This window comes from Garra rufa, chromosome 4, assembly GCF_049309525.1.
Source record: "Garra rufa chromosome 4, GarRuf1.0, whole genome shotgun sequence".
Taxonomy (NCBI): Eukaryota; Metazoa; Chordata; class Actinopteri; order Cypriniformes; family Cyprinidae; genus Garra; species Garra rufa.
In genome coordinates, this window is record NC_133364.1 from 10,098,227 (window position 1) to 10,111,147 (window position 12,921).

Sequence of the window (12,921 nt, forward strand, 5' to 3'; positions counted from 1 at the left end):
TAATATATTTTTAATTAGATTTTAATTTAATAAAATGTATTTTTTCAAAGCAGATTTTTACTTAATTATATAATATAGTATAGCATATTGCATTTTTGAACATTCCAAAAGTAAAAAATGTATTAAATATGTAAAATATATAAAGCAGTATATTTTCCTGCATCTACTGAACTGTAATAAGTAGTGAAAATTATTCAGGTCTAAAAAAATATTCCCCCTGGAGGACATTTTTTAGTCATTAAGGATGACACCGTGGCAAATAACAGCATTCAGTTTTCAAATTTTAAAAGGTTTCTCTTTATAGAATAAGTCAACCAACTTCTGCTTTAGGATATGGGTAATTCAAAGATGATGAAAATTAAACATCTTTGTCACAACAAACATTGTTCATAAATAAGCAGCATATGACAGTAATCAGCATGCATTGTTGCAGCTAATTGTTTTGTGTTTTCTTTTTTCCAGCGGCAGTTGCATACGCATTTGTTCCACCCGTATTCCTTCGACTGGCATCAAGCATTTTCAGTGTGAGCCAGACGGCACGCCCCGGGATGTTTAACAGCGCTAAAATGCACTACACCAGGCCTTTTGTTCAGCTTTAAGAGCCTGAAACGGCTGACAAGAACATGTCGAAGATGTATTTGCGAGTTTATAAGCGACGCGGAGAGAGAGAGACAGACAGTAGAGGACATTGTTGTGTAAAGCACACAGAGAGTCGACAAAGAGACAGATGTTGATGGTGTGTACTAAAGAGGATGCAGTGCATGGCACATGAGTAGATGTAAAGAGGGAGAAAAAAAGATCTAAGAAAATGGAGAGTAATAGAGAACATGTAGGTAAAAAAGTGTCCAGAGATGGGAAGGATAACAGAACAGAGTCTTTAATGGCATAGTAAAAGCCAGCTCGGAATAAATTACCTTCCATCCCGCAGGATTACTCATGTAATTATTTGAATGAGGGATTTCATTAGGATGTGCAGAGGTGTGGAAGAAGGAAGGCTGAAGTGATACAAGAGTGAGGACAATTTTTACCTACATAAATTAAGTTTTAGCCACGTGCAGATAATTGATATGAAAGTCAGAGTCCTTTGATTAGGACTAAAAAGTGAGAATGTAATATCGTGGAAGCGGTTCATCTCAAAGCCAGATAAAATAAGGGAGATTGAAGAAGAATGAGGATATATCCCAGTGATGGAGATTGATGGAGAAATGAGTTGTATCTTGGTGAAAGTGATGTGTTTGAATTTCATTTGTGTGAATGATCTTTGCAGAAAATAGGTACAGACGAAGAACACAAAGAACCCTGTAACAAGTCTTACTCTTATATTTACATTAATGCTCTAAATTGAACATTGCTATCAGGATAACCCTATAGTGACAGGTAACAACACCATCAGATTAGACTTTTTTCTCGTAAATGTGAGTTCAAATCTCGCAATTCAGACTTTTTTCCCCACAATTCTGACTTTTTTCTCAGAATTGTGAGATATAAACTCGTAATTGTGAGTTATAAAGTCTAAAATAAAATAAAAAATTATAAACAATTTTAGATGGAAATAAGAATCGAGAGTTTGTATCTCACAATTCTGACTTAACTCGCAAATGTGAGATATAACCTCGCAATTCTGATAAAAAAAAGTCACAATGCCAAGATATAAACTCGCAATTCTAACTTTATAACTCGCAATTGCCTGTTTATATCGCCAGAATTGTGAGATGTAAACTCTCAATTGCGAGAAAAAAGAAAAAAAGAATTGTGAAATAAAAAGTCGCAATTACCTTTTTTCAATTTTTTATTCAGTGACGAAAATGTGCTTCCATAGTTAACAACTGATTATTACAGATTTTTACATTTTTGAGTATCTGTCAGTATTGGACAGATAATCTGATGTCATTACCTGTCTTTAAAAGGTTCTTCAAGCGATGCCATAGAAGAACCATTTTTGGTTCCACAAAGAACCATTCAGTCAAAGGTTCTTTAAAGAACCATCTCTTTCTTACCTTTTTATAATCTGTAGAACCTTCTTTCGACACAAAGAACCTTCCGTGAAACAGAAAGGTTCTTCAGATATTAAAGGTTCTTTATAGAGCCATTTAAACAAAAAAGGTTCTTCTATGGCATCGTGAAGCATGTTTTATGTTTTATGTTTAAAAGTGTACTAATAAACAGCCAATATGTTAATGACAGGCATGCTAATAAGCAACTTGTTAATTGTGAGAATTGGTCCCTATACTAAAGTGTTACCTTTTTTTCTTTAAATGATCTTTTCCAGAACAAAAAGAAGCAGCTTTGGTAGAGAATTCATCTCTGCTTGAATTTATTCAACACCATAACTCTTTCAATGGCATTAAATTAATTGACGAAAAACAAAAGAAGCTCCCAAATTGTATCTTTATCACTGAAATTTCACAACACAATGAATTAACAACCCACAGAACCTGTTTGGAAATTCAGAACAGCATGCTGGGAAAAAAACTGAAACACAGCAGTAAACCTGACGACAACGTCTTCAAAGAAAAGGCCTCACACGGGCACGAATGAATGGAGAAAGAAAAAAAGAAAGGAGGAAAGCCACAAGAGAGTGCAAAGCACCTCTGACTGAATGCAAACATGTGTACAAACAGCAAGAAAAACCCTTAAAAATTAAATAAAGGAAGATGAGACAGAAACCAGTCTCCCAGACATCAGCTCATGCTTCCTAGTTGGCGTTTCCAATATTTTTCTTTTTATCTCTTCGATCTTTCAGCGCTCTGATTCGTTCTTTTCCTCGGGCTATGAAAGAGGAGCAATTGATCGCGTTCGTACACACAGGAGCCCACAGATGCACGCACACGCACACGCACACACACGCAGAGCGATGATTCGTTCGATTTGTTCATTTTTATTCATCCATTTATATGGAGGAGATGAAAACCCTCTGCACATCTAACAGAACCGTCATATTAGGCCTAATGCCACACACAGTTAATGCTGAAGAGCTGTAAAACACATGGGAATAAATTATCGCCAGGAGGAATGTTAATAAATTATAGTGGGGAGCATGTGGATCAAAGTGCAACATATTCTTGTTATGCAAAAGCACACTTTGCGTGCATGACGAGTCTTTGATATTCGGAGGAGGGACGTTAACGGCGGCGCTTTAGAAGAACTTTTAAATATTTGACCTTAAACAAACACTTCAAACTACTGTAAAAGTCCACACTGCTTTAGTAAAGGACCGGTTGCTTGAAAACACACTCACAGTTTTACACATTTACAGTAAATCGAACAATAAAGAAGGCATGGAAATGTGGAGAACACAGGAAAATATTCCGACACTTTTTTGTTTCTTTTTCACCATTAATATTTGAAACTTTACATTCCTGTTTAGGGCCAATTCAACTCCTACTGAAACCCAATGTGGCCCAAAAGAGCAACATATAACAACAGAGCAGATAGGATGAAAGACTGAGACTCAGAGAAAGAGAGAGAGAGAGAGAAAGATAGAAACGATAAAGACCCTGAACAAACTTGTTTGCACCATAGCGCAGTGTTTCCTCTGGGCACATCCTGTAACTTTCAAGAGTGGATCCAGAGCGAAAGAAAAAAGTTTTTTTTTTCCAAATCAGATGTCCATTGAGGCTACAAGGTTACAAAGTTCCTTAAATAAGTGCCAGCCAATGAGAAGAAAGCTTGGCTTCCCATCATCTCGAGCACTGATTGGCTTCCATGACTTTAAGTACACGCGATTGTCACGCCGATTCAAGTGCAACGCAAAAGTCAAATTCAAAGTTCAAACATCCATGTCAGTGAGGCAGAACGCCACCGCTTTGTGTCTGAGAGTGGCATACGTCACAAAAATGGATGGGAATATCCTTGGGAATATCCAAATTAGCATCTCTCGTCCGCTCTATATACACTACGCAGCATCCGTACACAATCAAAATAGGACCCTGATTGAAAGAAGTGGGCAGTAGGCGGGTCCCAGTTCAATCATGAGCTCCTGGGATTGGGCAAGTCGAAAACGATGGGTGCGTTCATAGGCTGGAAGTTCACCGTGCACGCAGAGGCATTAACGAACGTGGTGGTTCCATCGGTCATCATACCGTAACCTAGCTCACACAAACACAAAGATATTATGATTACGGTCAAATTGAAAAACGTCATGCACGTGATGTTTTCGTAAAAGTAGGTTAAACGCGTTTAAAAGGTGAATGCAGATGCATAATGACAATAAAAGAATAGTTCACCCAAACATGAAAATTTCTTGAAAATGTTCTCACACTCAGGCCATCCAAAATAGGTGAGTTTGTTTTTTCATCAGAACAGATTTGGAGAAATTTAGCATTGCATCAATTGCTCACCAATGGATTCTCTGTAGTAAATGGGTGTCATCAGAATGAGAGTCAAAACAGCTGATAAAAGCATCACAATAATCCACAAGCAATCCACACGACTCATAAATGAATCAATTATTGTCTTGTGAAGTGAAAATCTGTGTCAAAATACTATAGTCCATCCCCCATTGTCGCCTCATGAAAATCCACTAACATATTTGTTTAGAACTGTTCTGGCTTGTAAACAGGGATTGATCTATACATATTTTTCTCTTGATTCAGATGAGTTGACTTTTCCACTGGAGCAATATTATGGAAAGAGGACTTGTATCTTTGACAGAAGCAATGGTTTGAAATTAAAAACATCTTGATGAATTTGTTTCCTTCAAACACACAGCTTTTTGCTTCACGAGATATTAATTGAAAAACTGGAGTGGATTATTATGACGTTGTTATCAGCTGTTTGGACTGGTTGGACATTCTCGGCAGAGGATCCATTGATGAGCAAGTGATGTAATGCTAAATTTCACCAAAAGTGTTCTGAGTAAGAAGCAAACTCACCTACATCTTGGATGAGCAATTTTAGGCAAATTTTCATTTTTGGGTGAACCATTTATTTAATAAGGTGAGGTTTAAATGAGGGTTAAAAGTTAAATGGTAAGTACACATAATCATGCAGTGTGTATGAGGGATGAATACTTCTCAGATTTTATGAGCTATAAAATTGCAAACAGCAAACAGAGAAATAACTACTGCAATTTTTGTTATGCATGGAGATGTTTTTGCACATTTTTGTGCCATGGCACAGAATCGAACACAGACATGCAAAGCATAAAACACAAGCTTATATGCATGTAAAAAGCAATCATATTGCAGACCAAGATGAGAAACCTTTATTAGGATCATTTGGAGTGTGTGTGCTAAATTTACTGTGAATATGAATGTGATCTAGTTTTTGCTATAGAGCTGTCAGAAGGCAAAGCAGCATGGGACAGACTCTGCCCTGCTAACCCCAAAACAGGCAGATTGACGTGGCAGCATGAACAAATATGTTTGAGATCATGGGGGTGTGTGGATTTCATGCACATGATTTATAGACAATTGCAAATGTTTTATTGTCTCATGTGATTACCTTCATGAATGTGTCCAAATACATGTAGTTTGGGCTGAACTCTCCGTTGGACGGTGTTCAACAGCTCCATACAACCAACCCGCTGCATCTTCCTTGGCACCCAGTCCAAAAAACCTACAAAAAGGTAGTATAATGACTAATATGAACATCACAGAGCAATATACGTGACCCTAAACCACAAAACCAGTCATTAGGGTCATTTTTTTTAAATTGAGAATTATACATTGTCTGAGAGCTGAATAAATAATCTTTATAAAAGGTTTGTTAGGATAGGACAATATTTGGCCGAGATCTGGAATCTGAGGGTGCAAAAAAAAAGTTGTCCATACGAAGTTCTTAGCAATGCATATTACTATAATCAAAAATAAAGTTTGGATATATTAACGGTAGAAAATTTACAAAATATCTTCATGGAACATGTTCTTTACTTAATATCCAAATGATTTTGGTATAAAAAGAAAAATCAATAATTTTGACCCATACAATCATTTTTGGTCCAGGGTCACAAATGGTGTTAGAACAGACAATTTGGTTAAAGTATGCTTTTGGAGTTACAAGGTAAACAAATGCCAAACGTACCAAGTTAGGGAAGAAAATCATAATGAATTTAAAGACTGTAGTTCTGATTCCACTTAGTGTTTCATATTCTTAATGAAATTTTAATGGTCTATTTTTTAAATCTAGCTTTAGCAATATTAAGGAAGAAAGAATGGATTTTTTTTTACAAAGTCACCATAACACAACTGCTAAATTAGGAACCCAACGAGGGTAAAGTCTTGGCTCACTGAAGTTTAATTAGATGACGTGACTGGACGCTCTAGGAAGGTTACCAAGCAACTTATGTGTGAACTAATTATTATTCATGAGCTAGGACTTAGCCATAGTAGGATTAGTAATTCACAACTCTGATTTTTCCTTTCAGAAAAAATTGGGTGAGTCCAAATTTTTTTACACATCCAAAATCAATAAAAGCATGAAGTTTGGATCCAGGTTTTGAACCGGTTCTTGATTCCCCAAACTATACTAAATATAGAGCAAGTACAATTATTTCAAGTTTAAGCTTATGACAATCTAAATTGTTATTTATTTGTGAAGGGACATACTGTATACAGTCAAACCAAAAAGTATTCAGACACCAGATTTTTGATATTTTTTTTACTAGTGGGTGCATAGTTAATTTATGTAAGCGAGGATAGCAAAACAAAGCAAACTGTGATATATTACACCCAAATATTATTCATACAGTGGACTACTAGTAAAAATTGATAACAATTTGGGACAAAAAATTATTCAGACACCTTGACCTGACCATGTTTTACTAAAGTGTTTTTTCTTTAATTGGTAATGTTCACCACAGACTGAACAAAATTAAGCAATGCTTGGTAATTGGCTAACAAAGTATTGATAGTTGTGTAAATATTGTCATACTAATTGTCTGAAATTTTGGTTGATTTTAATCAATATACATGACAAATTCAATCTGACATAATCAAGATGAATTTGTTCTAACACAGTTTAACTCTGAGTTCTTGTTATATTTTATTACCATTTTCTAAACTATAGCGAATAACCTGTGATAATGTGAGAAATGTTAAAGGTGTCTGAATAAATTTTGGTATTAATCCACAGTGATCATTACTTGATTTTACAATTGTAGTCTGATGTCTACACATACATAATGCTGTGAGTCTTCAGAGACGTCATTTGGGGCTAATTTGCAACACTATGATAAGCACCCACATTTGCACAAATGTATAGCGAGACACGTTTTTACCATGAGAATTACACAGCCCTCTCACAGCCCAAAAGCTTAGTGTTTTAAACCGCAGCTGTCTTTATGCACAAACTTCCGCTCTCGCTACATATGACTGTGTGTGTGAAGGTTTTATTATGTGCGAAGGGATTTGCTGCACTGCGAACAGCATCTCAGTGTTGCATGCTTTAGCAGCCTGCTGTAGCAACTCCATCTGCCAAAGCCTCAGAGCAAAAGAGTGTGCGTGCGTGAGGATCAAGACAACATAATGGGGAATAACCATTACCGCACGCTTTGCGTGTGTGTGTGTGATTTAGGTCTTACCCAGAGGAGGGCAGTGTGTGAGAAGAATATCCGTGGAATCTGGGATCTGATTCCACTTGTCCAGCAGTGCTTGTCCTCGTGGTAGATTAAAACCCCATCCGTAGTACCATGGCTGCCTGAAAACATACATAAAGGAGGAAAAAACACAGTTGAGGCCTACTGACGTGACCGTGAACATTACTGTGCTTCACTGATCTTTTACCCAGACTGCTCTACCGCTGATGAAAACAAGATGACATTTCCATTAGGATTTGTATGTGGAGTATCTGTGAGAGATCTTAGGTCTATGATGATAAAATAACAGGGGAAAAAAATCATAAATAGCAATCACTTCTACTTCATATCTTTTACAAAATGTAAACGAAAAAAAGTTTAAATAGGAGTGAATCGTTTCTTTCTCCCACCTCTCTTCATTTAATGTCATCTCTCCACCATCACTGTCCAAAAAAAGCAGGGGCGTAGGCATGATTTGAAAAGCTTGGTTCATGAATATTAATTAGGTGATGTAACATTCAACCAGTAGTCCAAACTGAGCGTAAAGGCTGGTAAGTGGGCGCAACACATAGGAGGATTACCATTTGGCATTTGTTCAGTCCACTGTGCATGAAATCGATTGGCAGGTCTTAACATCATTTAAACAAAACAAGTAGTTTTGGTTTCAATTTGCTTCCTCAAAATTTTACATTTAAAATATTACAAAATATAACATTTAAAAGTGTCTAAATCACTATTTTTTTTTTTAAAGAAACATTGTCCAACAGCAACACTGGCAGGTAAAGTTACAGCGAGAGTCTGCGTCTCTCTCGCCTCCCCTGAGCCCATTGAGTTTTAAAGTGCCCCTATTACGCCATTTTAAAGATAGCTAATATTGTTTTATGGGTCTCTTAAAACAGGTTTACATGTATGCAAGTTCAAAAAACACTTTAGTTTTCTCCAAAAATAGATTTAATTTTACCCTGTTTCTAAATGATTCGTAAACGACTCGTGTGAAGCAGTTCGAAGAATCAGTCTCTCTAAACCCCTCCTTTCCGTGAGCCCTCACTGCTGTGATTGGTCAGATGGTGCAGTCCTTCATGATTGGTCTACCGCTACAGCGCAAAACGAAACGCCCATTGCCATAACTGAATGACAGCTGTGGAGACCTGTCAATAAATAGAAAAGATGGCCTCGATTTTACCCTATCAATTCGAGCCGGAATCTGACAATGAAACGGTTGAAGTGGCACATCGACAAGAAACTGTTTTGCAAGCACGACTGGAGCAGGACGTTTCTCAGTGGTAAGTGTCATATGTTAACTGTGGAAAGTGCTTGCAATTTGCTTTTGTAAGCGAACCAGCCACACCTCTACGTTGTGTACTTCAACATTGTATAATGCATATAGCCATCGTTTATCATTATCATTACTTAAACTAATAAGGCAGACAGACAGTCAAGCTGCATCAATCACAATTTTTAGACTACACTGCACTCACAGCTGAACAACAGAACTACAGAAACGCAAGTTAGCCGGTTACCAAGACATGTGCGGGGTTGTTACACACCATAACGTACACAAAGACGTATTTTGAACGATCGCTAGAAAATACAAATCATCAATTATTAATCATACTTAAAGGTAGAAGTTCAGAGGAGCAAGGCGGTCCAAATAAACTGGGCACTGATCCATTTTTTAAAACCAAGCGTTTGGTGAATCCCGCGTTGTAACGTTACTCCCGAACACAACACAAGATTGGAATTGTACTGCTGAGGTGTTGTTGAAAAAATGAATGTTAACCACTCATTCTTTGTAGATTACTCTTTCGGAAGGGCATATAAAACAAATTTACTCTCACAGCGCAGGATACAGGGTCTTCTTGACATGATGTAATCCACGTGAAAATTGTACTGTTTGTGGGCTGGCAAGTTGTTCGAGACATAGAACATGGGCGGACATTATGCAAATGTGTTAGTTTGTGACGTGTGGCCGTAACAGAAAAAGATACGAATTGCTGACGACTCTTTTTTTTGATAGACAAAAACTTCATTTATCGTGCACTGTCGGCGTCACAACTTTGCAGATAGTTTATGTTCACATACAGCTACATGACAAACTACATGAAATATCATATGTGACCCTGGACCACAAAACCAGTCTTAAGTCGCTGGGGTATATTTGTAGCAATAGCCAAAAATACATTGCAAAATGTAATTTTTGATTTGTAATATGCATTGCTAAGAACCTAATTTGGACAACTTTAAAGGTGATTTTCTCAGTCTTTTTGATTTTTTTGCATCCTCAGATTTCTGATTTCAAATAGATGTATCTCAGTCAAATATTGTCCTATCCTAACAAATCATACATCAATAGAAAGCTTATTTAGTGAGCTTTCAGATGTATAAATCTCAGTTTTGTCAAATTTAACCTTATGACTGGTTTTGTGGTCCAGGGTCACATATTTGAAAAGGCATAATAGTGTCATGATCGGGGCTGTGGGGCTTCCCTCAGCCACCTGAGGTCGCTGTTTTCCCTTCCCTCCACTGCACTTCCCCTAATTGTACACTCATGTCTTGTCATTAGCACTGATTACACTCACTCCTGCTCACAATTATCTTGTCTATAAGAACTCTCATTTCCCACTACTCCTTCTGGCTGCATTGTCTTATGTCTTGGTGTTCCTGATGTTCTTGATCTTGTTCCTGGTTTTGTTATTTTGTATTTCAGTTTATGTTCAGTTTGTGCCGTGTTGGCCTTTTGGTTTTGTTTGTTTATTGTTTAATTAAAAACCCTTTCCCTGCACTTGGACCCAGACCTCATCATCTTTTACCGTGACAGAATGCAGCCAGTATCAGTGGGTCCAGCAGGGAGGATTTCTTTTTTGCCCTTCAGGGAGAAGGTGACGTTGTCCAAAGAGACGGCGGCCATTTGCGCTCGTTGGGCGGCGGAGGCGGTCGTTGAGCCGACTGAGCCCGAGTGGATGACGGCCATTTTCGCTCGTTGGGCGGCGGAGGCGGCGTCCACTGTCTTTGTTCCGGACGCGGCGGTGACCGCTCTCTCTGTTTCTGACGCGGCGGTGACCGCGCTCTCTGTTCCGGACGCGGCGGTGACCGCTCTCTCTGTTCCGGACGCGGCGGTGACCGCTCTCTCTGTTCCGGACGCGGCGGTGACCGCTCTCTCTGTTCCGGACGCGGCGGTGACCGCTCTCTCTGTTCCGGACGCGGCGGTGACCGCTCTCTCTGTTCCGGACGCGGCGGTGACCGCTCTCTCTGTTTCTGACGCGGCGGTGACCGCGCTCTCTGTTCCGGACGCGGCGGTGACCGCTCTCTCTGTTCCGGACGCGGCGGTGACCGCTCTCGCTGTTCCGGACGCGGCGGTGACCGCTCTCTCTGTTCCGGACGCGGCGGTGACCGCTCTCTCTGTTCCGGACGCGGCGGTGACCGCTCTCTCTGTTCCGGACGCGGCGGTGACCGCTCTCTCTGTTCCGGACGCGGCGGTGACCGCTCTCTCTGTTCCGGACGCGGCGGTGACCGCTCTCTCTGTTTCTGACGCGGCGGTGACCGCGCTCTCTGTTCCGGACGCGGCGGTGACCGCTCTCTCTGTTCCGGACGCGGCGGTGACCGCTCTCGCTGTTCCGGACGCGGCGGTGACCGCTCTCTCTGTTCCGGACGCGGCGGTGACCGCTCTCGCTGTTCCTGACGCGGCGGTGACCGCTCTCTCTGTTCCGGACGCGGCGGTGACCGCTCTCTCTGTTCCGGACGCGGCGGTGACCGCTCTCTCTGTTCCGGACGCGGCGGTGACCGCTCTCTCTGTTCCGGACGCGGCGGTGACCGCGCTCTCTGTTTCGGACGCGGCGGTGACCGCTCTCTCTGTTTCGGACGCGGCGGTGACCGCTCTCTCTGTTTCGGACGCGGCGGTGACCGCGCTCTCTGTTCCGGACGCGGCGGTGACCGCTCTCTCTGTTCCGGACGCGGCGGTGACCGCGCTCTCTGTTCCGGACGCGGCGGTGACCGCTCTCTCTGTTCCGGACGCGGCGGTGACCGCTCTCTCTGTTCCGGACGCGGCGGTGACCGCTCTCTCTTTTCCGGACGCGGCGGTGACCGCTCTCTCTGTTCCGGACGCGGCGGTGACCGCTCTCTCTGGTACGGACGCGGCTGTGACCGCTATCTCCGTGCCTGACGCGGCGGCGTCCGCCATCTCCCTTCCTGACGCGGCGGCGTCCGCCATCTCCGTGCCTGACGCGGCGACGTCCGCTGTCTCCGTGCCTGGCGTGGCGACTTCCGCTGACTCCGTGCCTGACGCGGCGGCGTCCGATGTCTCCGTGCCTGACGCGGCGGTGTCCGCTATCTCCGTGCCTGACGCGGCGGTGTCCGCTATTGGGCCTGACGCGCCGTTACACGGGCCTGGCCCGCCATCCCTCCCCCTGACTTGCCTTCCTCCGTGCCTCCTCCCTCCAGACTTAGGGAACGTCTGGGAGCCGTTCCGTGGGGAGGGGGTACTGTCATGATCGGGGCTGTGGGGCTTCCCTCAGCCACCTGAGGTCGCTGTTTTCCCTTCCCTCCACTGCACTTCCCCTAATTGTACACTCATGTCTTGTCATTAGCACTGATTACACTCACTCCTGCTCACAATTATCTTGTCTATAAGAACTCTCATTTCCCACTACTCCTTCTGGCTGCATTGTCTTATGTCTTGGTGTTCCTGATGTTCTTGATCTTGTTCCTGGTTTTGTTATTTTGTATTTCAGTTTATGTTCAGTTTGTGCCGTGTTGGCCTTTTGGTTTTGTTTGTTTATTGTTTAATTAAAAACCCTTTCCCTGCACTTGGACCCAGACCTCATCATCTTTTACCGTGACAAATAGGGGCACTTTAACAGACACCTTAAAGCATGCAGTGAGTTTAGTGGGGGGTAATTGAGAATGAATGGGGGGAATATATGATTGGATATGACTGGTTATGTTCAGTTGTGATTGGTTCATGCAATAAATTGTGTTGAGCAGGTTCTGCATTTGCGAATCAATCTGAATGAACAATATAATGGCGTTAATGCGAAGACTAATTTAAAAAAGCAAGTAAACAACTCACTCACTTAGATATAACAACTTCATTACTTCAAAATAAGACATAAAATGGCATGAAAACATGATCTGTGGGAGTTTTTAGTGAGTAATCAGCGATATGTGATCTAAAAAATGTTAAGAGTTCAAACTTTTTAAAAGAATAGCTGAACATAAGTTCACAAATAAAAGATATTGTTCGAATGGTTACTGCCTTGAGTTATTATACTGGAACAAATGTAAAAGACGAATAGAAAATGAGAAATGAGGGAGGAACAGAATAACAAGAAGAAAGAGAAAGAAACAGGTAGAGACAGACAGTATGTAAGGATAGAGAGGGGGGTTGATGGTTTTGCCTATGCCCCATC

General features: G+C 41.2%; 2 protein-coding genes across 2 annotated transcripts in view; both read right to left on the bottom strand.

Moving 5' to 3' along the window:
- Positions 1-921, bottom strand: part of pnpla3 (patatin-like phospholipase domain containing 3) — an 8,721-nt gene extending 7,800 nt beyond the window's left edge. Inside the window, 2 exon segments of the mRNA XM_073837703.1 lie at positions 745-800; positions 915-921. Coding sequence (XP_073693804.1) covers positions 745-800; positions 915-921 — 63 coding nt within the window.
- A 1,199-nt stretch (positions 922-2,120) lies between these two features.
- The window catches only part of mpped1 (metallophosphoesterase domain containing 1), a 51,736-nt gene continuing 40,935 nt past the window's right edge, over positions 2,121-12,921 (bottom strand). The window contains exons 5-7 of the mRNA XM_073838305.1: positions 7,523-7,638; positions 5,446-5,559; positions 2,121-4,088 (exon numbers count right to left, since the gene is read on the bottom strand). Of these exons, the coding sequence (XP_073694406.1) occupies positions 3,970-4,088; positions 5,446-5,559; positions 7,523-7,638 (349 nt within the window). The 3' untranslated portion in view covers positions 2,121-3,969. The remainder of the gene's footprint in view (positions 4,089-5,445; positions 5,560-7,522; positions 7,639-12,921) is intronic.